Below are 27,682 nucleotides of genomic sequence, written 5' to 3'. Positions count from 1 at the left end.
GAGTGAGTGCATCTGTGTTCGAGTGAGCGTGCGTGTGCACGCTGCACCGAGTGCGCGTGGGCGTTGCCACAGCGACCGCTCGGGTAAGCGACGTGACGCAACCTGCAGAACGCGTGCGTGGGAATCGAACACTTTCACGCCGTCGTGAATAATCGGCATCTTTCCTAACCACCACTTGCTCGTCTTTGTGCCGTTCAGGGAGCTCACGTGCGTTCCGCAATCATCATCATCATCATCATCATCATCCTCCTCCTCACGGGAAAGAGAGATTGGAGGCAAAGGTGGAGAGAGAGAGAGTGAGAGCGAGGGAGGAGGGAGCGAGGTGGAGGAAGACATCCTCCCATTCGGCGAGCTTTCTGCAGAGAAGCGCGTCGCCGCCGCTGCCACCGCGAGAGCTCTCTCGGCGCAGGATGCGTCTTTCCCCGCTGGCGTTGTCGTCATCGTCCGCCTCTCCTCCCGCCAAGGTGAGTCGCTTACGTCCGTGCGACCTTCCGCTCGTCCTTCTTTTCCTTCCGAGGATGGATGACGTCCAAACAGAAACACTTGTGAGCTTGCGCGTGCGGAATTTGGCCCCGCACTCGCTATTTTGCGCATCCTGCGCTCGCCCCGTCCCGGCGTGGACATCCAGGAATCGATGTTGCGTTCGTGCGTGTGTTGGCATGTGAGTGAGAGTGTGTTTGCATGTGTGTTGGTTTGTGCAAGTGAGTGAGGGGGGGGGGGGGGGGGGTAGTGCGTGTGTGTGTGTGTGATTCTTTATGCATGTGTGTGTGTGTTTGTTGACCTGGGTTATATTGTGTGTGGGTGTGGGTGTAGTTGGTGGAGTGTTTTTACCATACAGGTGTGGTTTTTTTGAAGGTGTGATATGTATGAGTCGGTGCAGGTGTGTGTAAATGTGAGAGAATGTTTTTTGGGGCTGAGTAATGTCAGTGTGTGTGTGTGAGAGACAGCGTGTTGGAAAGTGTGTGTTTGTTTGTTATTGCGAGCGTGTGCGTGTGTGTGTGTGTGTGTGTGTGTGTGTGTGTGTGTGTGTCGGAGCATTGAACTCCACATGTGCGTGCGTGTTCATAAGCGAACGTATGTGCGAGTAGTTAAGTGATTTGCATACTCTCAATTCAACAGATTTCACCCCCGACCCCTCCACGGGCTTGAGGTGGACTCACCTTGAGCCCATTCCCCCCCCCCCCCCCCCCTCCACCACCATCGTCCGTTAATGGCACTTGTTTGTGCAGATAATTAATTTCCCAGCTCACCTCCGCCGTGATGATCGCAGGAAATTGCGCAGGCACCTTGCGGGGCTGCTCCGTGTGCACCAGTTTAAGCGTGTGAGTCAGTCAGAGGACCCCCCCACCTCCGCCAGTCCTGAAGACACTCGCCCCCCTCCTCCCAGTGGAGAACAAGGAGCAGATAGATGAGGGCTTACGAAGGAATACTCTGTCTTAATGGGGACATTGGGAGGATGAAAGGGGGCACTGGGGCGAGATTGGGCAAGAATAGAGGGACGGGGGTACACAAGATGGGGGTGCGGGGCGGGAGAATTGTGTGAAAGTCACCTGTTCATGAGCGAGGGGGTTTGGTTTTGGCACCGATGGCGCTCAGGATACAGTAAATCTCATCATTGCAAATCAAAACTCTTTCACCCGGGCAGGAATTTGACGCTGTTTTCATTTTCATTTAAAATCAACGTTATTCTCATGTCTGCGTGAAAGGTATAGAAAGGTGGAGGTGGTGAGCCCCCAAAGTTAACAGCTTCAGAGGTAGTATCAGATGTATCAGATTCCCTCTTTCACACTGCCAGTCGGAGCCAGCTTCCCCCCCCCCCCCCCCTCCCCGCCAAATCACTGGCCTGTGTGAAAGGGGCTTACATGGAATGGGGGGTCTCAAAGTCGCTCCTTTAATACTGGCCTTGAATTCTCTTTCAAAATCACTGACATTAAAGGTGTGGAAGTCAACCCACAAATGGACCGGCATTGGGGGGGTAGTATGAGATGAGCGCCTTTCACGCTGCCATTCTAAATCCAACTTTTCACGTGTTGCCTTTCAGTGTGGAGGGGACTGACGTGGAATGTGGCTATTGACCCACAAATTTGCCTGCTTCAGAGGTAGTTTAGGTATAGTCCCTTTCTGCCTGTCCGTCATCTTTCCTCTGAATTATTATTTTGTGTGAACAGCAGTGCGCTTTTTCCTGCTTTGACTGGAATATCATTGATGGTCAAAATGAGTATTTTCTTGTGTATCTGTTCTGTATGAAAGGCTCCAAGTCAACTCCGATTTTTTTTTTTTTTGAGGTGGTATCAGTTGGCCCCTTTCTGCAAAGCTGTATTTTCCCTGTCTCGCTGTTTTGAGTGAAAGGTACTGAGAATTGAGAGGGGGAAGTTAACCGGATTCAGAGAGAGTACCAGATAGCCCCTTTCTGCCTGTCAAAATAATCTTTTTTTCCCGTCTTTTTCTGACTCATTATTCTGTGTGAAAGGTAGTGACACAAATTGGAGAGTTGTCAAAGTCATCCCAAGAATTTTCTGACTTTGGTGGTGGTATCCAAGATCCTGTTTCTAAGCATCAAAGTTGTCTTTTTCTCAGGTTTTTCACATTTACTGTTCAGCATGAAGGGTACCAACACCGAGTGGGGTGTTGTTGAAGTCAGCCCTTAAATTTTCCGCCTTTGGTGGGTCATTATTATTCTGTGAGAGAGGTACTGATTCAAACTGGGCAGTTGTCTAATTCACATCGTAGTGACCATTTCTCTTGTTCACAAAATAATGCTTACAATAAAGGACATATTGTAATTGATTTATTACGTATGAAAATTTGACATTTTGGTCCAGATTTTAGCAAGCATCATGGAACTTGACATGCTTGATTTACTTTTGCGGGCCACACAAAATGATGTGGCGGGCCACATTTGGCCCCCGGGCCTTGAGTTGGACACTTGGTATAAGATTTCTCCTTTCCCGCTGTCGACGTGTATCTTCTTCAAACGTAGTTGAAGGTATGCCGCATGACTTGCGAGGGACCTTCCGCTGCTCCTTTTAAGATGCAAACCGAGTAACTCTTGCCCTAAATTTTGTGTGTATGTGTGTGTGTGGGTGTGTGTGTGGGTGTGTGTGTGTGTGTGTGTGTGTGTGCGTGCGTGCACAGGACATAAATGTGCGGCAGAGAGCCTGAGAAAATGGATGGCGGAAAAAGTGCCGTAATCAGGGCGGGCGAGATGCGCTGATGTCGTCATAGGGCAGCCGAGCGTTTTGATTGATACCACCGACGGAAAACACGAGGGCACCAGACAGAGACTTTTGTCTTTCTAAATCAGGGGTCGGCAACCTATGGCTCACGAGCCATATATGACTCTTTTGATGATTGCATCTGGCTCGCAGATGAAACAAAATATTTTCGCTTGTTTAATGCATCTATCAATCGATTTTTCACTGCTTATTTCCTGTTCGGGCTTCAGTTAGCTCCAGGATCAATTTTGATTGGATAATACTGGCCTATGCTGCCGTTGCTGCGGAAACAGGTAAACGCTCCCCGCTCGGTCATTAGCTCAAAGCTAATCCTTCGACGAATAAGGCGAAAAGAAAAAAAGATGATGAGCATGTTACACTTCAGGATGAATGGACCGAAGGATTCGCCTTTGTGGAGAGAACGGGTTGTGCTGTGTGTCTAATTTGCAATGAAAATACCATCGATGAAACGGTTAAAATGCAAAGGGCCACTTTGACACGCCCCACGCTACATTCGCATCAAAATACTCTGCGAGGGACAGCAGAAAGGAAGCATGCAAGCTAGCTAGCAGCAACTTTGCGTAAGGACCCGGCAAGCTGGCTTTCATTCTGATAGTTTTGCTGGATTTTTAGCAATCGTAAGGAACGGAAAACCATTCACATTAATGGTGAGTATTATCACAAAAATATTTTCCAAGAATACATTTAGAGGCTCATTATACTGACATTTTGTTGAAATCACTTTTAAAACAGTTATATATATATATATATATATATATATATAAATAATATAGGGGGCGCCACCCCCTCCAGCCCGCCCTGACAGCACTTGGTAGCTCCTTCAGCCAGAGACCGTTACAGCCGCGCTGCAAGAAGGAGAGATACCGACGCTCGTTCCTACCGACTGCTGTCAGGCTGCTGAATAAAAATAACAACGATAATAATAATAATAATAATACTTAAATGATGTGAAGGACAATTGTAAATAGCACTGCGATTTATCCATTTTGTATTTATATTGCACTTAATTGAACAGTGTTTGTAGTTTTTTTTTCTTCTTTCTACCTACATTCTTGCTGCTGGAGGCTGTAAATTTCCCCAGTGTGGGACAAATAAAGGATCATCTTAATCTTAATATATGGCTCTCACTGAAATACATTTCCAAATATTTTGCTTTTATGGCTCTTTTCGTCAAAAAGGGTCCCGACCCCTGTTCTACATTATTCCTTGCAGAAAGAGATGAGTTGACCAGTCTTATTGTTGTTTTCTTTTTGAAGATTTTTATTCCTAATTTTTCTTTATACTTACCCCTTTCATGTACTAATAATGATAACATGATAAGATGCCAATGTAGTAACCGCTGTCCCTGTAAGCCAGGGGTGTCAAACTCATTTTTGTCGCGGGCCACGTTGTAGTTACAGTTTCCCTCAGAGGGCCGTTATAAATGTTGGGAAACCATGTAAATGTTTAATCACATCCACATATTACATACACAGCACACAACAAATTGATGAATAACTAGTTTTAAAATCAGAAATCAAGAATATTATCATTATTGTGGATTACATGTGACAATTTGAAATTTTGGTTCAGACTTTAGCAAGCATCATGGAAGTTGACATGCTTGATTTGCTTTCGCGGGCCACATCAAATGATGTGAGGCGCCAGATCTGGCCCCCGGGCCTTGACTTTGATACCTGTGCTGTAAGGGTTTGTATTGTTTTTATTGATTTCTGTTTTTATCTTTAAAAAATATTGTAATTTTTAAAAATGATTGACTTTTTTCACCTTTTCTTTTTCTTTATACGTTTCTTTCTGTATGTCACAGTTTATGCATACCTCATAGTCCAGGTTCAGCAATTTTTTTTTGTGAGGGTGGACAAATGTTTTTTGGTCGTACAGTATATCTTTGCTTATTCAAGAATTTTATGGGTTGTAAAAACCACGCACATATTTTTTCAATGTAAATAGAATGAGCATCAATACTCTGCGGATTTTCGCTATTCTCAACACGGTATCCTAGCATGTATTTGTTGTCGTTGTTGATTATCGGGTTAAATATGGCCAAGTTGGGCTCGTTGTCGCGGCACTCGGGGACCAGCATGCATTGCAGCTCCGGCATTGTTTTCCAGGTCAGCGACGCCATAAGAGCTGGTGGCCCCGTCGGTCCCCCGGTGGTCCCGGCGGTCCCTGCCGCTTAGCGTGTAAACATTGACGCCATGGATGGCGAGTAGCGAGTGAATCAACCTGCTCGCTTTCCCAAGCGCCCGGGGCGCAGCGCGGGAGCACTGTCGCACCAGATAAGGCCTAATCTGGGTGCTAATGTCACGAGGAGGTGGGAGCGGTACCAACCGGTGTGATGTGCGCACGCTTCGGACCGTGACTCTCAGTTTGTTGACTCGTTGCTTTATTTCCTCGTTTTGCCCCATTTGCACTTTTCTCCCGCAGCGCTAGTGAAGGCATCCAAGCTTCCATTTTGTTGCTTTCCGTTCTGGCTGCAATCTTGGAAGCTCACTTGCGGCCGCCGCCATCTTGCAAATGGGAGGTGGCCCGGTATTACTGTACACCGAGCAGTCGGCAAAACGGAACGTCAACTTGACAACAACAAAAGACGGCAACTCTCGTTGTCGGTGCCTCGGATTGGAGCTAGAATGATGGAGCCGTGGTACGGCAAGATGGCGGGTGGATGCGGTGGCACGTTACCGTGGCAACCGCCGGGCGCTTCCATTTTGCAAATGGCCGTGTGTGTAGCGTTAAGGCGAGGTAGGAAGGAACGCGTTAGCAGCGCTGAGACCTTCTTCCCGTTCTCGCATTTTGATGTGTGCGCCGCGTTACCGTGGCAACGTCCATCATCCACTGGTCTCGGGGTCGCTGTTGATCCGGTCGCACATTAGTCGGTGAGTCAGTCATCTCGGGAGAGGTCGCCCAAGAGTGACGCGTGCGTGACCGGGCGCAATTTGTTGCTCGTTTAGGCGGACGCTTCATTAGATATGCACAGTCGTACAATTATTGATGTCCATGATCATATTTCCGCGGATAACCTTTTTTTTTTTCTTTTACACATGCATCCGCAATCATGCAACATTAAGTCATTAAAAAAAAAAAAACCCAAAGGGAAATGCAGCCCAAAGTAAAACAGTAAGAAGAAAAGAATTATATATACTTTTTATTTTTTAATAGACATTTTTATTTGATTTCCTTTAAAATAGTTTGCTTTTTAAAACAATTCCTGTCATATTGTGATTTTTTTGAAAAAGTTTGTGATTGTTTTTTTAAGCTCCTTTTTTGTATTTATTTAATGTTTCAAAATTATTTTTTTCCTCATCCTAGCTTTCTTTTCATTTTTCTCAAATTACTTCCTGTTCCCCTTTTTTGTACAGTACTTTTTTTACATACACGTTTGACTTTTCTTGTACCATTATTCTCTCATGGAAAAAAAACTAATTTACTCACTATTAAATTTTTAACAATTATTGTATATAATAATAATGATAATAATTAAATTAAATCACTTTTTTTTGTTCTTGAAATTGTTTTCGCATTTCGATTGCTTTTCTTACTGTTACTATGACATTTCCGCCCCCCACCCGTTGTTCTTTTTTTTTTTTTTTAAGTGCTCTCATCTGATCTTGTTTCTCCAATGCGCCGTGTCTTTTGTGAATACGCGAGATAGTAGTATACGGTGTGTTTGAATATTTATGATGTCGCTTGTCCCCCCGATTTCTTCTTTTTGTTATATTCCATTTTCCATATTGGCGTAATTCTTTTTCTCACGGTATTGACGTGGTTTTAAATTCGTGAGTTTGTACGTGACCTTCACATGGACTTTGACATTGAGCCACTTGCAACTGGCGCCGTTTGAGTTTCCTTTTTTTTTTCCTTCTTTTTCCCAGCACGTGATTGCCGGAGGCCCGCGTGCGTCTTTTCAGCAACTTTTGAATATTTCATGTGAAAAAAAAAACAAAGGCCGCCGCACTTCTATGTTGGTCACCTCAACCACAACACACATCATCATCATCATCATCCTCCTCACACGCACACACGCAGCAAGTGCAGAGTTCACGTGCGTGTCGTATGCGTTTGCGTTGAACGCGACTGATGTTTGGGCCCGGAGGGGGTTTGGTTGTGGGTGAGATGTTCCTAACGTCCCCCGGGACTGTCGAAGCAGGGAAGGGAACTTTTCTTTTTGACTTATGTTTATTTTTGCTTTTTTGTTTTTTTTATTAAATTACTTTTCAATGTTTGACTTACCGCATTGGCCCGAATATAAGATGGCCCTGATTATAAGACGACCCCTTCTTTTTCAAAACTCAAGTTTGAAAAAAGACTTTTTGAACACCAAATTAATTTTTATACAAAAAATAATGACAGTACATCTGAAACAAATGATTATAACAATACATTTGAGAGGAAAAGCATTGCCTCATTCAAATCTTAACATTTAAATATGTAAACTAAAGTAAATTAATGTAAACTTCTCAGCTGCCGGCTAACTTGGCCGATCTTCGACCCACTTTTCTCCAGATTGTCGCTACATTTACCCTACACCCCTGCCCGGCGCCTCAGGTCTGTGGACCAGTCTTTGCTAGACGTACCAAGAACTAAACTGAGGCTCAGAGGGGATCGAGCCTTTTCTGTTGCTGGTCCCTCTCTCTGGAATGACCTCCCACTGAACATTCGGCAAGTCTCCTCGCTGCCCATCTTTAAAGCCCTCCTCAAAACTCACTTGTATTCTTTGGCGTTTGACTCAGCATGACTTAGATTTGCTCTTGATTTTACTGCTTGGTGCTTTCTACCGCCTTATTACTTATTACTTATTACTGATTCGTCTTACTGTTTATTGTATATGTTAAATCGCTCCATGTACAGCACTTTGTATGCAGCGATGGCTGTTTGAAAGTGCTCTATAAATACGGTACTGTTGACTTGACTTGACTTGACATTTCTCCATTTTCTGTTATCTCTTCGATTATTTTCTTCTCTTTTCTTTCTTTTTATTCTTCGTGACAGGGGTTCACTTTGGCCTGGGGAGGCAAGTTCAGCATTCGCTTCAATTGTACCTGGCGCCATCTAGCGTCGTGAATGGGTATAATGTCTAGACCACGAATATAAGACGACCCCCACTTTTTCAGTCTTATTTCAGTGCAAAAAACACTGTCTTATATTCGCGCCAATGCGGTATTTTGCGTCCTTGCATTCAATGTTTTGTTTCGACAGTTTTTCACTTCTTTGTACCGTCACGTTAGGTTTGTTTGACTTGTTTTTTTTGCAGTTTAAAAAAATGTTTTACTTTTGCACAGGTTCTCTTTAAAAAAAAAAACTTTTATAAAGGTAACGCTCACTACTTGTAGCTTTCTGCATTCCCTTTTCAAAATTTTTGTCAATGTCATTTTCTCCTTCTCAGTCTTCTTAGTCTTCTACAATCTTTGATCTCATCTGCCACTTTTTACCATCTTCCTTGTCGTCGACTTTTTTTCCTTATTGTTGTCTGTCTCTGTCTTTTATGTCTTTGTTTCAATTCCTCTTTTACATTTTCCTCTTTCCTCCTTTTCTTCTGCGTCTTCATTGAAGTCTTCTTTTTGGTGTTCTCAGTCTTCATCTTTCTCTCTTGTTCCGCCACCTCATCTTGTTCTTTGTCTTTTTTTTTCTTAGTCTGTCTTCTTTGCCTTCTTCCCGTTTGGCTTTGTCCTTTTCAGTCCTTTTCTTTGTCTATCTGTCTTTATCTTTGCCCTCAATTTCATCACTTTATCCTTTTCATTACGGCCGTCTGTTTCTTGTTTTCCTCGCGCTTATCCTCTCGTCTTGTGTTGTTGTCTTCATCATCTTTTATCCTCTGCCTTTTTTTTTTGTGGTCATTTTCTTTCTCCTGGCCTTCTGCTTCTTTGCCTTCCTTGTCCTCAACTTGTGGGCCGTCTCTGTCTTGCCCTTTTTTTCTCCTTCGCCTCTGTCTGTCATCATCTTTGCCCACGACCTCTTCGTTTTATTCCTCTTCTTGGCCGCTTTTGTCATTATTTCAGGCTCCTGTAGTCCTCCCTTCTCGCTCATGTTCTTGCCTTAAATCAGAGCATCTGCCAGCTCCCTCCTTTTTTTCATAAATCAAACCGGTGGTGTTCCACCGTGCGGTGGGGAAATTGTCGTGGCAGCATCATTGGAGCTCATTGTTCTTGGGATCGGAACGAACCGCAAGCCTACTTTTGCACATCGTATTGAAATTGTATCGCATTTCAATTGGAGTGAATGGTATCGGTATCCGTATCGGTAATCAGAGTGGATCTTCGTCGGATTGTATCTTGTATCCTAATTGTAATCGAGTGAATCGTCACATTCTCGTCTTGGGATGAATCTTAACGGAATTCGAGTGTTTGGTATTGTATTGTAATTGAAGTGTATCATATCGGATTCTAATTGGAGTCTATTTAGATTAAAGCGTATCATCATAATTGGGGTGTATCGCCTACTTTAACCCTTTCAGGGACGCCGGTTACTACAGTGGACATCTTATCATGTTATCCGGGCACAGAGGTGGATGAAACGGTTAAACAAGTCAGCTCGTGTTTACGTTCGCGAGCCCATGTCAGAAATCGTTTCCAACACATTAAAAATCAATCAAAATATTTAGCGACGCATCATCCATTAGGTATTTTCCAGTACACGGACAAAGCCGCATCCCCGAGGGCCGCCACGTTTTCCACGTTTCAACCCATGGATAACAACGCGGCGAGCCTGAGAAAAGACGGCGCGGTGCGGATGGCGTGCGGCGCCAGGCGAATCCCGACCGCCACCCCCCCGAAGGGGACGGCGAGACGAAATCGGACTTGAACTGACGCCATCCCGCTCAATCGGGCACGATATGTCACAATATATTGCATTATGTCACAATATGTCACAACATGTGCTATTCCGGTCAGGTTCACTCCGATTATTATGAATAGGATAGCATTCACTCCAACCGCGACTTCAACACCAGTTATCATCACTCAAATTTTATGCGCCGTAATTTGTTCCAATTAGGATACGATTGGCTCCACGGTTGATGCGATGCGATTCTCTGCGATTACCATGCAATGCGATTCGCATCAATTTACAATGCGATGTGATAAGAGTCGTTTCAATTACAGCCCAGCGCGTTCAATTCACCACTTCCAATCACTTCGATTACAATGTGGTTCAAGTCACTGCGGCTACGATGCCTTTCATGATGCTTCACTCCATTGCGGTGCGTTTGGGTACTCCGATTCTAAGGTGTTTCCACTCACTCCAATTACAGTGCATTTCTCCTTAATGACGATTTGATTCACGTCGGTTACAATGCGATTCCATTTCTTTCATCTGCGGTGCGTTTCTCCATAATTACAAAATAATTCACTCCAATTGCAATGGAACTACGATTGAGTCCAATCACGGTGTATTTGTCTCTAAGTACCATAAGATTCTCTCCAACTTCAGATGCCCTTCAAATTAGGGCGCACTACAACAGAATTCTCTGCGGAGCAATAAGACTCTCTCCAATTACGATATGATTCTCTTCCATTAGGAGCCAAGCCACAATGTCTAGCAGTATATCACAATATGAGGCGATATGTCACACCGTGTGACATTATGTCACAATATGTGGCACATTGCGGCACGGCCGCCAGCCGCTGATTGAATCCATTCACTCCATCCATTAACGTTTTATTAAAATGCGTTTAGCGGCGCGCTGGCTCTGACATGATGTATTCCATCATGCCGTTTTAATCAATAGCGCCATTGATTCACCGCACACGTACACACAGGAAGTGGCTCTCAACTCGCCCTTAACTGAGAGTTTTAGCGTGTCACGGATTATGACGGCTGATGTGTGGTAGAGCGATCACGAGAGACAAGCGTACAGTTGCTAACTGGTCTAGCGGAAGCTAACGCCACAGCCTGCCTTGTCACTCTGTATTCCTTCTTGTTAAACATCACAAATGGTTTGCTGGCTGCACTCCAGCCATGCAAAGACACGAGGCAGTGTCGAAATCATCCACACTGATGCCTCGCTGCCACTCCAGAGCTAGCTACAGTATCCACCTCTAGATACGCTACTAGCTACGCTAGCACTATGCAAAGACACAAAGAAGTCGGTGGGTATAGGCGGCAAAGGCCTGGTGTTGGGCTGTAGTCATTTCTGTCTAATCTTTTCTATCAACTCTGCCTCACCGTAGCTCCTTGCAGCGTGTCAGTTCCAGGGGGGTGCGGAGGGGGGGGGGGGGATCATCCAGGTATTCCCGCTTTATCTGAGCGCGGATGACGGATTTAGGTCCTCGTTCACACTCGACTGGACGCGACGAAGAAGAAGAGAGAAAAAAAAGAGACAAAACCGCTTAACCTGTAGATCATTCTGACAAACGGAGCAGTTCACCCGCCGTGGTTCTTTCCAGTGATTCACACGTCCTGTAGACAAAGCTTCAAAGTTAGTGTGTGAGTGTCCTCGCGACGCTTCATCGCATCATCATTCGGCCGCCGTTACAACTCTTTTCACACTCGGTACGTTTGACTTTTTTTTTTCTTTTTGCACGCTCATCTATAAATGTGTGGGAGGGACTCCATCACCGAAGCTGACGCCGTGTGTATACAATCTTGCTGATAGATTCATGATACAAATAAAGCTCCTCCTGATGCAATACGGTTACCCACAATTTGGGTACGGTTTCCTCCATTCGGATGTGATACGAGTCACTCCAATAGTCGAATGAGCCGAGATAAAGCAATTGACTCAGATTTTGATAGCAGCCAATAAGATTCCTCCCATTTCTGCCACAATTCACGACATTTTATGCAATCCAATTAACTCCACTTCACTCAAAATATGATTCCCAACATGCCGACATTTTTTAACCTCCTTCAGCCGACACGTTGGCCATTAAACATTTAGCCCGTGTGAGATTCGGAATTTCTGTCATGCGTCCAAAAATTTGTCAGCGTGCACTATGCCCCGCACGCTAAACGCACTAAAGCCTTGCGCGCAACGTCTGGAATATTTCACTAAGATTCAAGGAAAAATATGAAGTCAGAGAGCAAGAAGAAAACGATACCGAGCAGAATGTCTGTAGGCCAGGGGGCGTGTTGGGAATAACGTAAAGTGAAGTGCCTACATTTCAGCCCGCTCACAACACACAAACATCAAATCCACTGTGTCATGTGCCTGCTGGATGCTATGCTAAATGTCACAGTTTAACATGGTGTCCTCAAACGCACCAACGAACACACACACACACACACATATTCACACACAGCGCATACAATGTATCCTTTTTTTTTTAAATCACCACAAAACAGATGAGATTTTGGACTGAGGGTGATGAGGACCAAGCTGATAAAAAATATTAACCCTTTCAGGGACAGCGGTTACTTCAGTGGACAGCTTGTCATGTTATCAGTTTACAGATTTTTTAAATACGTTTTTATTTATTTTAATTTGATAGTAATGAATAGTTTTTATTTATTTTAATTTTATAAAAAATATATAAATAAAATATTATTACAGGGTGCATGAAAGGGTTTATATATTTCTAACACTAAAAAGCCATTGTAGAAGTCTTATTCTTCTCCCTGAACTCTTAATAGGAAAGTAGTACAATGATGTCAAAGAAATGTGTTGAAGTGAGGAGCTAAGTTAAGCGGCAGTGGTGTACTGGCGGTGGTTGTTCTTAGCTGGAACTGAGTAGCAGGACTGTGGCAATGGCGGCATAGCGAGTAGCTAGCTGCAGTGGTATTGCTAGCACTGACAACGTATCGATGTTATGTTTAACGTAGGCTAACACAGATACTCAAGATTTTGATTTTCACCGGTGTTTGTTGAGGTGTTCGTGGCCTGCAGGTTTGTAATTGTTGAGTTGACTTTTTTTTTGTGTGTTTTTTGTGTGTAGGTGCATTTGTTTTGTTGATTGTTTGCTTTCTGTCTAGTGTTGTGTTGATTAATGATGATTGCGAACAGCGATGGTGTAACTGGTGTTGGCAGACGTACCATATAATAGATGCTGAGGTTAGCTATAGCATAACAGAGGGGCCACCCACCACCATTTTTAACGAGCTCCCAATGTTGTCTTGGAAGCATCCACATGACTTGTCGCGCTAATACTCGATAACGTCGTCATTTGAGGTTGCGACGGCGGTGTGATGATGTTCAGGCCGTGTCATTTGTACAAGCTTGTGTTTGGGCTGATAATGAGCGGGAATGAGGGTGGGGGTAAGGTGGGAGCGGGAGGGTGGCAGCGGGATACAGCTGGATGGAGGCTGAATAGGGTTACCATGGTAACTGTTGGCGAACATTTGAATGCACAGCGAGCTGGAGCAAAGCTGGGAGAGGAAGCTGCGATCTGTGTGTGTGTGCGTGCATGCGTGCGTGCGTGTGTGTGTGTGTGTGTCAAAGGGTTAATGTGGGGTCGGCGGGTGACAAATGTGTGCGTTGGGATGAGGGGGGTGAAGATGCTTGATGATGAGCGCAGCAGTCTAACGAGTCCTCCACTGGGAACAAAGCATTAGAACAAATTAGGACATGCTTGAACACCACATAGCAACGGTCCCGTTAGTTGATGCTGATACTGTCCGCATTCTTCTGATTGTCTTTTGTTTTACACATACGTACAGCACATTTGACAATAAAGTTTTATTCAATTCAGTTCAATTCAATACTGCAATGATACCATATATCATGATACTATATTAATATTATGTCATACTACAAAGGTACATGGAGGAGAATATTCGGATTACATGCTTAAAGGAGATACTCGAATGCCTCATTACAAATATATCAATATCGTATGTTGTGTATCGATACTGTACCGATACCATTTATGATGCGATCGATATTTTGTTCCACTCCTTACTGTTGACAAGTCGATGACAAATTTAAGAGTGGAGCTATCCATACTTGAATAGTATCCATACTGTATCTTGACAGGTAATGATACATGTGATCATGAGAATTATATTTCGTCCCCGCCTTTGTGTTGACGGTATTTGGAGAATGTTGAACTTGTGAAGTTCGCATATTTGAATGTCACATAGTTATCAGATAAACACGTGATGTTGGCATACGGAAACTGTACATTTGATACAATATATTACGATATCTAGACGTTGTCCCACATCTTGTACTGGGGGTATATGGAAACTTGGATATATATTTTTTTTCTATGTTGACAGTGCATGGACATACTTGAATGTCGCAGAGCATTAGTAATGATATGTGATGTTGGTGTATTGACACTGTACTTTGACAGGTAACAACATCCTACCTGGACAAAGTAGAGTCATGCGTGCGTTCTAATATCAATACCTGGAAACATGTAGCGATACCTGTATATTAATACAATATATGTTGATATTGATTTTTTTTTTTTCATCTCGACAGTACTCAGTCAAACATTTCATTACTGTAGGATCAATACCCAGCGTTGGCATGCTGATACTCTAGCATTGCCAGAACAGTGAAAAGTTTAATGATCTTAGCATTTCATTAAAAATGATTATTGATCACACCAAAACTTCCCGGTAACTCCCTTCGCCGGTCAACTTCTGGATCAACCATTTCTCATTTTCTCATCGCCCTCCTTCTCATTAATATTCAAAATTCCTCTTTTCTTTCTCTTGTTAATCTCTCTCTCTATTTATACCATCTCTTTATCCCTCATCATCCTTTCTCTCCCGCTTCATGTTCACCCCCCCCCACCCCCTTCCCCCTCATCGTCTTCCTCCTCTGTCGCTGCTCAGTATTCATCCATTATGCCGTTGATAATTCCCTCTTCTTCCACCTCTTCCTTTTCCTCCCTCCATCCATCAGATTAATAATCCTTCGCTCCTTCCTCACCTGCCGGTGTCAAACTGGCATCATTAAAGTCGTCTGCGTCCATAAAAGATGTGAAATTAAACCTGTCTGAGATTGTAGGGGGGAGGCCTGCGTAGGCTCAGGCCACCTGCCGGCATTTCCATCCAGGACGCTAACGGTACCGTTAGCGTTAACGTTAGCGTAGCTGTACTGTAACGCAGACTGCGACAGGCAGGCTAGCATCTTCCCCGAGGCTAACAATTAGCATTTTAGCTTCCTTTTGTGCTTGTGATTTGTTGGCAGTGTCGTTGCTTTAAGCAGGGAAGGACGACACGATTAAGAAAAGAGAGCGGACGGTTTGTTTGGAAATCAGTTTGTTGGTATGTTTCATCACTTACAAGAAATGGGGTCCCGAAGTCTATCAACCTTCCTCATTCAGTCAAACCCGTCTGACTTTAGGATTGCTAAGCCTTGGTGGAAGTCTGCCAAGAACAATTACGTCTCTTTGACACAATCGTTCCCGAAGATCTTTTTGTCTTTGGTAGAGATCTAAATGCCTGCATTGTTTATTGTGTTGAAAGAAAAGGCTTTGATACGCTGTCTTCTTCCTCTTCTTATTCTCGTTTTGCTTTTCATCTTTGTTGTTCCGCCATGGTGACTCCCGGGCTTTATGTTCCCCAAACAACTCGAGCGCCGGGAAGAAAGGGAATAACATCTGCCTATTTGCGACGCTGTATGCCACCCCTAAAAACTGCAATCTTTTGGGGAGACCGTGGGAGAATTTGTCTCAAAAGACTTCTTAAAACAAAATGCCAGATTTTCTGTCCAGTTCCGGGTGTGGTCCTTTTAGCCTTTTTTTATTTTATTTTTTGTTTTGTTTTTGCATTCCCTCTTGACAGACTTGCATACCCAATTTCATGTCCATCTGTGCAGCTGTTTGCTAGCTTTTCAGAGGCATACCAAGAATATGCCTAAAATGGACAGTTCAAATCAGAATGGCTGACTTTTTGTTCAGTTTTAAACATTTTTGCGCATCCTATCAGGACGGCTCTCTTAACAACAGTTTCATTGATTGGAGATTAAATTGGTGCGCATGTCTAATTCTGTTTTAGCATACCAGGAAACACATCTGAAAGAATTCACCCGAAATGACCATTTCGTACCAAAATGTCTTCATTCTTTTCATTTCGTGGCATGGGTCATATTCTGGGAGACATGTCAACCCATTTTTGTGTTGTTTGGTTGAAACTGCTTTCTGAGGCTGTTTTTTTTTTGTATTTTGTTTTTTTACTTTCCAGGAAAAAGTTTGGGGAATTGTTCCCAAATGGTTGCTTCAAAGCAAAATGGCCAACTTTCTGTTCAATTCCAGACATGGGTCCTGGAGACTTTTTTTCGTGCATCTTATTAATCTATATTCTGTGTCCATTGGTGAAACTGGTGTTTTGGGGCATGTTTTTTTTTTTTTTGTTTTGTTTGTTTGTGTTTATGAACCATCCCTAAAATATGTAAATTTCCTTCTTGTCTTTGTTGTTTATCCTCAGTGACTCCCTGTTTCGCGTCCTCCCCAAACAAGCGTCGGCAAAAAGGGAATAACATCTGCTTATCTGCGCCGCTCTATGTTCCCACGGCAAGTGAGAGAAGAAGCCCAGAGATCGGCAGCGGCGCCAAAGCGGCAGAGGCGCGATGCGGGATTAAGGAGCGTCGGATTGGGATTAAGGAGTGCGGCGGGATCCCCCGAGGCTTTTCCGGACACGTGGGCCGCACCTTCGGATCGCAGCGCCGGGTCATGACCCAGTTGCCATGCGCATCGCCACGCTGACCTGCCTTCCCGGCCCTTCTTCCCCCTTCCTCTTTGCGCTGCTCTACTCCCTGTCGGCGCTGGTGGTGTTGGTCACCTCGTCCTCATCCTCGTCGACCTCGTGCCCGGGCCGCTGCACTTGCTCCAACCAGGCCAGCCGCGTCATCTGCACCCGCCAGAGCCTGGACGACGTCCCTGACAGCATATCCGTCAACACCAGATACCTCAACCTACAGGAGAACGCCATACAGGTGAGCAGGCGTGACGTGGTGCCTTCAAGGACACGCCCCAATTGTGGCATTTAAGAGTGATAGCTCCAAAAATCCTTACATGTTTGGTCTCGTCATCTTTTTTTTTTTTTTTTTGGTCAACTTCGGTGGTCACCAACCGTTTTGAAACTGAGAGCTACTTCTTGGGTACTGATTCATGCAAAGAGCTTCCAGTTTGATCCACACTTCTGAAGTAACAAATCTGGAAAGAGGAAACAGATAAATATCAAAGTTCAACACTGCCAAAGCCCAAATTTGTAAATGACCACACGGGAAATCACAATGTCCCATGTCATCCCGGGTGAGCTATTTTTAGAACAGCCGGGCACCACATTGGTGACCCCTGGTCTACTCTATCTATGCGTCAATTCAGGTGTTACCTTCAGGGATCGTCTGAAATCATCACGAGTCTCACCCAAACTGCGTGAGTGGTCCAAATTTCCTGGCAGCCCAGCTGTCACAAAAATGCGCCACACTCTTCGTTTATAAAATATTCCCTTCGTTCTCTGGCAGATTCAATATCATTCATTCATTATTCCGGCTTCACTTTTCCGTCTGCGTTTCCGTCTCAAGTGCAGTTTGAAAAAGTGAACATTGACAAGTTAAGCCTAAAATCCTGCACTTGCGCAATGACGTACAGTATATAAAAAATGTTTTTGTTGTTTTGTGGTCGTGCGCATAAAAATCCTCCGACCTCCCCCCGGGAGAAATATGCATGGCACTTATTGACTGGCTGCGATAAACAACACCATCAGACATGTTCCAATTAAGAGTTTATATATTACGTATCGACTCACAAACGGTTCACTTTTGCTTGCTCGCTTGATTGCAAACCACGCAGATGATTTCAATTAAAAACTAGCTCGGGTTTACGAGAGAAGTAATTACAAACATGTCGGTGGGGGTGGGGGGGTGGTTGTGATTTATGATGATAGCTAGGTGCTTTGTATTGCAGTACCGCCTTCTTTCTCAGGAGGCAACGTTGAACTCTGGCTTTCGAGAATGTTCTTTTCAACTGCAACTCATGCTAATGAGACTTTTGTGTATAATCTCTTTTGACAGAAATGGCCACTCAATTTTGTGCTATTCGCTAAATAGGCATTCTGTCCTGATAGATATTCTGTGGAACTTGCGTCACGGAAATTATAGCCAAACTCCATATGGTGCAATTTTGGGGGTGGTTCTGACATCGACGTCCCTTTTCCTGACATCTTTGAAACTACCTCAGCAAGCTGCCACATGCAAAAAGACTAAAAAAACAACAACACAATATTAGTTTTCCTTTGGAGCGGATACATTCCGATTTGCTCGCTCGTATCCCGCAGCTCCTCTTGAAATGATTAGAAAATCTAAAAATGTTTCAACACCTGAAGGCATCCTAGATTCTCCGGCTTATTTTTTTTCCTTTGCTTCGCTGAGGACCCTTGCGGTGAAGCCTTGACAGCTCCCACCCCCTCGCTAAAACACCCCACCAGCCCTACAACAAGCCCGCAACACCTCCCTCCCACTTCCTGCTCTACATTTGGAGGCGGAGGTGGCTCAATTCCAGGAGTGTGTTTGTGTGTGTGTGTGTGTGTGTCTGTGTGTGTATGCGTGCATGTGTGCATGTCATATCAAGATTAGGCAACAGACATACACTCACAGACCCCCAAAGTGGAACGCAATCCGTTCTATAACACCGCTTCATGGCAAATCCTTGACACGATCATCCGATTTTGTCTTGTGTGTAACCAAAATTTGGTGGCATCGGCAAAAAAAAAAAAAATTAAAAGCATAGCGATTTCAAGTTCATTTGGGTGAATTCCCTTCGTAGGACTTTGTCAAAGTACAAGTCCTGAAATTCACCTCCAATGGCTTCCCTAAAACCAAATGTCCAACTTTCTGCAAAATTTTGGCCATGGTTCCTCGAGGCTTTTTTTTGTCATGCGTCTGGTTGTGATTGATACATCCACTTTACCTTGTAATATTTCATGGAGTTGTTGTGGGGTTCATGTCTCAAAAAGTAAGCGATTAATCGACAACTAAAAGTAATCAACAGCCATTTTAGCCACCGCGTTATCGTTTAAAGCCGTTGTTAAAATTGATTTCAGCATTGAGATTTTTGTGGTCCTTCATGAAATCAAACCGATTCTCTTTCGATTCCTAAATTATAAAACGATTCCACAGGAGGCGTTCTCCTAAAAGGTACGTTCTTTGGAACGTTGAGAACCCCGGCACGTCAGTATCAACTCATACCACCTATCGTAATTCTTGACCTTCAAAATCCAACGTAGCAAGCAAAACTCCTCTGGGAAGTTCCACCGACAGACATCATCACTTTCCCCTCACTTGTCACCCGACAGGTTATCAAGTCGGACACCTTCAAGCACCTGCGACACCTGGAGATCCTCCAGCTCTCCAAGAACCAGATCCGTCAGATCGAAGTAGGCGCCTTCAATGGCCTCCCCAACCTCAACACGCTGGAGCTGTTTGACAACCACCTCACGCTGGTGCCATCGCACGCCTTCGAGTACCTCAGCAAGCTGCGCGAGTTGTGGCTACGCAACAACCCCATCGAGACGCTGCCGGGCTACGCCTTCCACCGCGTGCCCTCGCTGCGCCGGCTTGACCTGGGGGAACTTAAGAAGTTGGACTTCATCTCCGACGCCGCCTTTGTGGGCCTGTTCAACCTGCGTTACCTGAATTTGGGGATGTGCGGACTTAAGGACATCCCCAAGTTGACGGCCCTGGTGCGGTTGGAGGAGCTCGAGCTGTCAGGGAACCGGCTGGAAATCATCCGTCCCGGGTCCTTCCAGGGTTTGGTTTTACTCCGGAAGCTGTGGCTCATGCACTCGCAGGTGTCGGTCATTGAACGCAACGCCTTCGACGATTTGAAGAACCTGGAGGAGCTCAACCTGTCCCACAATTCCTTACACTCACTACCGCACGATCTGTTCACGCCGCTGCACAAGCTGGAGCGGGTGCACCTGAACCACAACCCTTGGGTATGCAATTGCGACGTGCTTTGGCTCAGCTGGTGGCTGAAGGAGACGGTGCCCAGTAACACCACCTGTTGCGCCCGCTGCCACGCGCCTCCCTTCCTCAAGGGAAAATACATCGGCGAGCTGGACCAGAGCCACTTCACCTGCTACGCGCCCGTCATCGTGGAGCCGCCCACCGACCTCAACGTCACCGAGGGCATGGCGGCCGAGCTCAAGTGCCGCACCAGTACCTCCACCACGTCAGTCAACTGGATCACGCCCAACGGTACTCTGATGACCCACGGCTCGTACCGCGTACGGATCTCGGTGCTGCACGACGGCACGCTTAACTTCACCAACGTCACCCTGCGAGATACGGGCCAGTACACCTGCATGGTGACCAACGCGGCCGGAAACACCACGGCCACCGCCGTGCTCAATGTCACTGCCGCGGACGTCAGCGTCAACTACACCTACTTCACGACGGTCACGGTAGAAAGCGTGGAGACTACGGGAGAAGAAGACTCTGCTCTGGTGGCTATCAACGAGACCTTCATCAGAGTCCTCCCGGTACCAACCCCGTCGGGGCATCTGTGGCCAGACAGCATCCCAACTACGGTCTCCTCACTCTCCATCGACTGGTCGTCTCCCCGTGCCACCCGGCCCACCTTCACTGTGCCCATCACAGAGCCGGGCTTTTCCGGCCTCGACGACGTGATCAAGACCACCAAGATAATCATCGGCTGCTTCGTGGCCATCACTTTCATGGCAGCGGTGATGTTGGTGGTCTTCTACAAGCTGAGGAAGCAGCACCAGCTCCACAAGCACCACGGGCCGGCCCGGGCTATCGAGATCATCAACGTGGAGGACGAGCTGAGCGGCGGGGCCGGCGGCCGGGGCGGCGGAGGTGGCATCTCAGGGGGCGGTGCCTCGACGCAAAGCAGCGGAATCGGGGGCGGCCAGAGCCTGAGGCGCCACCATTCGGATGTGGTCACCCTGCCACACTTGACCCGTTCGGAGCACCTCAACTACTACAAGACGCATCACTTTGGTAACAACATGGTGGGACTGGGTGTCAACAACAACAACAACCCACTGCCTTGCTCACAGAACATGACCATGTCCTATTCCCAAGTGGGCGGCGGCCTGGGGACCTGCGGTACCTTGCCCACACCGGTCCCGTTGCCCCAGCTGAGCCTGCACAGCTCCCTCAAGGGCCTCATGGCCAAGGGGCAAAACGAGCCTCTGCTTTTTAAGAGCGGCTCCAAGGAAAACGTACAGGAGACTCAAATCTAATGGAACTCGGAACACCCCGTGTAGCCCCACGTCGTCGTTGAAGGTGGGGCGTCATCTGCGGACGACCGCTTCCCACGCCCCCTCCGCCTCATCGAGCACACGCTCCCACCCTCATTCAGGTGACAAGCAGCTCTAGTTATTGCCAAAGTCCCAAGTCAAGCCAACTGAATGGACGCCGCATTTTTTTGTGGATTATTTCTACGGACCGCACGGCTGGTCGGAATAATGGAATGCGTCTCCACGTGGCTTCATGGACAAACCAGAGCTAAAAAAAATTGTAAAAAATTTAAAAAAAAGAGGAGGGGAAAAAAAGAACATAAAGTACTTGATATTATTATCTATAAACGCTAAATATATTTTCACTGGAAGAAATAAATTATAAAGAATCTTTATGGAGCCGCTGAGGTAGAAAGTGTGAAGAATATATTTAAACAATCTTAAAAAAAAGAAAAAAAAAACCCTGTCCTTGTGGCCCGCCTTTCAAGATGGCCGCTGGATGAATCTATTTTCTTTTTCTAGCCAGGCCCATTTTTGGGGGAAGGCAGCGCTCACACCAACAGGGTCAGCGGCGGCGTGCTGTGTAGCATCAATAATATTAATAATAATAACAATGATAACAATAATAAGTGTCATAAGCTCACAGTGTACATAGTCCCAAAAGGCTGCTCGCTAATCACCATCTTTGGATTCAAATGTTAGCGTTAGCATTAGCATTGTTATTGTCACGCCGTTGGCTTTTTTGTTGTTGTTGTTGTTTTTGTTTTTTGTACACTTTTTTTTAATGGACTCAAAATGGCGGCAGGAGCAAAACATCAGGATTGGAAGATTTTGGAAGGATTACGTCACTCGCCAATGGCGATTTTCCAAAGGTAAGCGGCACATGTCGGTGGGACAAAAAAAAAAAAACAACCTAAAAACAGACTTTTTTTCATTGCTAAAAAAACAAAAAGGACAAATTAATGGAAAAAAATATAGAAATGCCTAGGTCTCTTTTAAAAGAAAAAAACATTAAGATGATGATGATTGAGTGGGTTTTTTTGTTGTTTTTTTCTTTTTCTTAATTTTTTTAAACGTGTTCTCTTTCTTCTTGTACTCTTGTTCTTGTTCTTCTAATTCGGGTTCTAATTATGCCGACAACGTTCTGTTATAGCCCAGGTCACTTTGGAAATAAAAAAAATACTGGCACACAAAATTGCGATAGCTGTTTTCTCATGGCTGTTTCCTTCTTGATTTATTGTCTGTTGTTTGAAATATTTTTGTTTTAAATGTTTTCATGTACAATATTTGTTGTCTGTCAGTCGGTCAGTGGTAAAAGCAAAAAAAAAACCGCTAGCCAATTTAGCTTAGCCCATCCCGCTGGCATACCTGCTTTTGATGGGCACCATTCGGAATTTTCAAAACAAAATTGCAGACTTCCAGTTCAATTTTGAACATGGTTTCTTGAGACTTTTTCAAATGTCATGGATGATGGCCACCAAATTTCACTTCCATCTCTTAAACGAGCGCTGCGGATTCCGTTTTTCAAAAATTCGACACTACTACACAAAATGGCAGCACCTTACCAAAATGGCTGACTTCCTGTTCAGTTTCTGCCGTGGTTCCTTGAGTTTTTTTTCATGGTCGGGTCCATCCAATTTCATGCAGGTGGCAGATTTTCATTTATTTAGTCACTTTCTAGTAGACAACCCTGAGGAAATTCATCGGAAATGGCTGTTTAGAACAAAAATGGCTGACTTCCTTTTCTATTTCTGGCAATGGGTTCTTGAGATTTATTTTGTCCAGCAAATTTCGAGTTGTGTGAAACTGGTTTCAGGGCTGAACATTCACTCCAATTTTACTCGCAAATCCTCAATAGGATCAGCAAACTTTGGCTATGTTTTCCTTCCCATTTATTTTTTTGTATTTAACCTTGGCGGCCAAGGCCTGAATGTCAGCATCTTGTCGCCATGACGACGCGCTAACAAACTCCGCCGCATCGACCTCAACTGCTGCCCATACCCCTCCCAAATCCTCCGCCATTATCATCATCAGGTCTCCTTGGCAACTGTTGCGGCTGCGACAGTCCTCATCAAGGTGTCTCCATTTGCTCCATAAACTCTGCAATGGACTCCTCAGCCCACCCACGCTAGCTGTTGATTGGCTAACATCGCTGCCCGTCTGTGGCTTTGCGGTGACAGCCATTTTTGAGCACCGTTTTGTGCAACCGGGCGCACTCACACACACACGCGCACACAGACATACACACACACACATATGCTGCATCGACAATTAGCATATTGTCCTCAGCTTATTTGCATATTCTTGCATTTGTGTCTGTGAGGAACTGAATGTTTTTTCACCGCAATGTATCAGCATGGCTTGTGTGTACCTCATCTTGGTATTCAGTGTAATTTACCTTTATTTAAAGTCTCCAAATTTCAAAGTTAGTGATTAAAAAAAAAAGAGGCACTTTTGCGCCTGAATGCACGATGGTGCCACGTACTGTATGTGTCTGTTTGGCTCACCATCCTTGAAGAAGTCACGTGATAGGTAGTGGCATGCGATGGCTTTGCTTGTGTAAAAGGCTTGTTCGTGCATGCATGTGCGTGGGCAAAGGCGATGCTGCACATATGTCGCACAAATCGTCTGTTGTTAACAAAGTGCAGCGGGCGCCAGCCCTTGCTGGTGCCCGCTACACTTTTTGTCTTCAGGCCAAAAAGCATGAAAGCACCAATGTGAAGGTGAGTCGTCACCTGCTGTGTCGAGCTTCTGCATTATCAGCATGCTGCTCCACCTTCTTCCCAACATTAGCAACTTCACAGGCGCTCAGCTTTTCTGTCACATTTGACCAGGGCTGGACTGGCCGCCTGGCGTACAAGGCAGATACCTCTTGGGCTGGCGTCATTTTGGGCTGGTGCGGTGCTATTTTATTATTTTCCTCCGTTTCACCTCGACATATTCGAGGAGATGTACTTTTTTTTTCTTTTAGAATGGAAAAATATGTTTTGGAGGTGGGGGGGTTGGAATAGAAACAATTAAATGCAAATCAGTTGGGTCAATCTAAAATGTTGAACTTGAATTTTATCACTATACATTGGAGGCCTATTTTTCCTTAACAGACTTTGTGACTGTGATTACATTTATCCAAAATACCAAGATAACATTTGTGTTAGTGAAAAAAAAAATCGTGACATGGAGTCCATGTCCCATGACATAATGACTTCTGTACGGAATTTTTGTGTGCCACTGGGTCAGCGAGCACCCTGACAAGCCATCATTGTCATCATCATCATCATCATCATCATGGTCACATTTGATGCTTGTGGATGTTTCTTTTCACTACTGACACTCATCTGATGCATACTGACGCTTGTCTTTGTCATCTCGCACACACTAACTTCCCAGCTGATTAATTAATGATGACGTTGGGGTGTTTGCGTAGGAGGGGTGTTGTCAGCAGAGGTCACCGCAAAGCTGTCACCTCACTTCCTGCCAAGGTGTGTCCTCCATTAGGGAACGTCTATGTACGTGTCGCCATGGTGACCGGGCACCGAAACCGCATGTCCGTGCCGTTTATCTTGCTATGGATGAAGGTGGCTGCAGTGCGTGTGTGTGTGTGTATGGTCAATTGTTACTAGGTAGAATAGGTTGATGAATAAATGAGCACATCAATCATGCTCCGAAGGGCCACTCCTTAAAATGTTGTGGTGCAAAATGGCTAACGATGAAGTTATCAGGACGTGGTGATGTGACGAAGCCGTCTGGGCTTTCGATAGATTTACGATGTGGGCGATGAACGGTTTTCCCCTGGAAATGGCTGCCATCCCAGCGGCTGTTGCCGCTTTGGGATGTCACGCTTGAAAGTGGAAAAGTGGAGCTTTTGTGGGCGGGAATGCGGTGAAGAATCCGTGACTGGTTTGGGATGTGCTGATCCAGCCGCCTGAGAAAAGCCGTTTTGGCCTTTTCTGTTTTGTTTTTGTTTTTTTCCCCTCTCAGCGGCCACCTCGGCTCTGCTTCCCGTCGGGACGAGGCCGGGCGGGAACGCCGGCGCAGGCTTTTCGGCCTTTGAAGTGTAAATCGCGACGTGGAGGAGCGCCGTACCGGAGCTTCTGCCGGCTGCGCTGATGTAAGCCGCCGTTGTGATAATGGAGCCGTCTGCTGAGGCCGAGGTCACGCGCGCTGCACAAGGCCAAAAGCAGCTTTGAAATCCCGCCGTATGCTCCTGGCTGTTGAGGTTTTGCGTTTTTTTTTTTTTTTTTTAAGAAAGCAAGCAAGAAACAGTCGGAAAGCGTCATCAAGATGAAATCAACTTTGACAGCCCGTATCGATTTTTTTTTTTAGCGCTTTTTGTCTACGCCCCCGCGGGTCAGCCATTGAGGCGCAGCATTTTCCTCACTGCCGAAAAAAAAAGGATGTAAAACAACCAGAAAAAAAAATTTATGAAATGAGAAATATGTGACTTATTTGTTGACTTAATAAGCAACTGTCGATGTGGAGTGAACATTTTCGACTGTGGGTTGTCATTGGAGCATACCGCGAATTCGTTCAAAAGTCTTGGTAAAGACATTTGATGTGATCTAAATATGCTGGATATGAGATCTCAATGCGTATGCAACGTGCGCGTGTGTGTGTGTGTGTGTGTGTGTGTGTGTGAGTACCGTTCTGTGTGTGTGTTTGTGTGTATGTGAGTGATCTGCATAAATATGTGCGTGCGTGTGCAAAGGAGGCAGGCCGCCGCCTCGCTTATATGTCACCCAGCGCCCCAGGAGCAATGACTCTTCTCCGTGCCCCCATTGAGGGGGTGAAGGGTAGTGGGGGGGTGCAATTGGTGGAGGAAGGAGGGGGTACTTCTTTTCTCACCCCCCCCCTATTCTTGAATCACACACGTCCACATGCTCGCTCAGCCCCCTCCTACTTTCTCTTCTGCCATTTTCCGCCCACCTGCAGCATCGCATTCTGTTAACTCACACACACACACACACACGCACGCATGAACACACACATGAGGACACACACACACACACACACACACACACACATGCACGTATATTTTAACACTTCCCATCATTTATGGTGTTCCACCCCAGTCCTCTAGGTGGAAGTAATGAGCATAACAAAGTTTATGGTAGGTCTCCTTTTCGTCCCCAATGCAAACAGATTTTAACAGCCGAAATCGTTTGTGTGTGCGTGTGTGCAACAAACTAAACATGTTGCCGTCATACGTGTAATTGATGCGCGCTCACCTGAGCCTGCGGGCTGTTGTGCTCCTTCGCCATCAAGCATACAGCAAATTGTCTAATCTGGTTGTCGTAATCCCGTTAGACGGGTGTGGATTACGCCTCCAGTTTCCACGTGTGTGCACGAGTCCACGTGACGTCCGCGCTTTTGCCTCTCATGCGATGTCGCGCGCTAAATTGATTATGCAAAAATGTTGTCATCGTGACAGACGTCAGTGACTGAAGTTCCAGTAGCGGCAGTGTTCTTGTGTTATTTATCATGTCAAATGTTGATGTGGTCGCAAGGCGGAATTTGTCTCCCGAAAATCTATTCCCTGCATGGTCGCTTGTTGCTAGGCAGAAATCCTATAGCCGTGCCTATTGGCTAGCCTTCACCAAAATGTTTTCATTCGTGACAGGCCATTTGTTGCTAGGCAGAATACAAAGGGCTGAAACAGAAATGCCCCAAATATAAATTGTCCATCGGTACGAATATGAGTCGCTGTTTGTCAAATTGCGTCCTGCAGTCAGCATGCTAGGAAGTAACACGCTACTCAAACATACTCAGTTACTACAGTAATGACTAATCTCACACCTGATCAATTTCATGTGAAGCAGAGTTGACGGTTTCTGTTGAATATAACGAATGACGTAACTTTCTATCTACCTCAGTGACTTTTAAGATGAGGTAATAAGTACTTTTGAGTTACTTTTAAAGTGTATGAGTCAAGTTACTTTCTCAAGTTAATTGTGGACATGAGGACAAAAGCTTTGGAAAATGGAAGACTGGATTTTGAGAAATTGGATTCGGTGGTTGTTTTTTCCACAGCTGGACGGGATGTGATGGGGCACTGCCCCGAATGTATAATAACCGGGCAAGTGCTCCATTGCAAGCGAGTTCAATCGTGAAGCCGTTTTGTGCCGTTATTGCATTTCACTTCAGCACGCGTGATTGGCCAACAGGGGTGACGGAAATGTCAATTCTCGCACATGGTTGGAGTCCAAGTGATTTCTCACGTTGCCGAGAAGGAAGAGGCGGTGGTGAGCGTCGTCTGGAGGTCAAGGTTGGCCTTGGCAGTATTTGATGACCATCAAGGGTGGTCGTCATTGTGCCCGCCTAACACAGACGCACATAGATCCCTCCCTCCGTCCATT

The 27,682-nt window shown here is 45.4% G+C and overlaps 1 protein-coding gene and 1 long non-coding RNA gene across 3 annotated transcripts; one reads left to right on the top strand and one right to left on the bottom strand.

Annotated features, from left to right (window-relative positions):
• Position 1: 1 nt before the first annotated feature.
• lrrc4ba (leucine rich repeat containing 4Ba) lies at positions 2–22,281 on the top strand. Of its 2 annotated transcripts, XM_052048244.1 has the most exons (4): positions 2–113; positions 199–464; positions 16,551–17,058; positions 19,419–22,281. In XM_052048244.1, the coding sequence occupies exons 3-4, from the start codon at positions 16,810–16,812 to the stop codon at positions 21,330–21,332; spliced, it is 2,163 nt and encodes a 720-aa protein (XP_051904204.1). In that variant the 5' UTR covers positions 2–113; positions 199–464; positions 16,551–16,809; the 3' UTR covers positions 21,333–22,281. The 2 variants fall into 2 exon arrangements, with proteins under 2 accessions (XP_051904204.1, XP_051904203.1); XM_052048243.1 differs by having other exon boundaries at positions 101–464.
• LOC127589193 (uncharacterized) lies at positions 22,269–27,682 on the bottom strand. Its single transcript, XR_007959309.1, has 2 exons — positions 22,867–27,682; positions 22,269–22,511 (listed from the first exon to the last, which is right to left on the bottom strand). It is a non-coding gene; the product is annotated as an uncharacterized LOC127589193 (long non-coding RNA).

Source organism: Hippocampus zosterae, chromosome 17, assembly GCF_025434085.1.
Source record: "Hippocampus zosterae strain Florida chromosome 17, ASM2543408v3, whole genome shotgun sequence".
In the NCBI taxonomy this organism is placed as follows: domain Eukaryota; kingdom Metazoa; phylum Chordata; class Actinopteri; order Syngnathiformes; family Syngnathidae; genus Hippocampus; species Hippocampus zosterae.
The sequence above is the reverse complement of the archived record's forward strand: the minus strand, read 5'-3'. Positions and strand labels throughout refer to the sequence as shown.

Excerpts from the sequence above, each read along its gene's own strand:
- lrrc4ba (XM_052048244.1), top strand. The coding sequence starts at position 16,810 with ATGCGCATCGCCACGCTGACCTGCCTTCCCGGCCCTTCTTCCCCCTTC. Across the intron at positions 17,059-19,418 it reads TACAGGAGAACGCCATACAG|GTTATCAAGTCGGACACCTT; the intron begins GTGAGCAGGCGT and ends GTCACCCGACAG.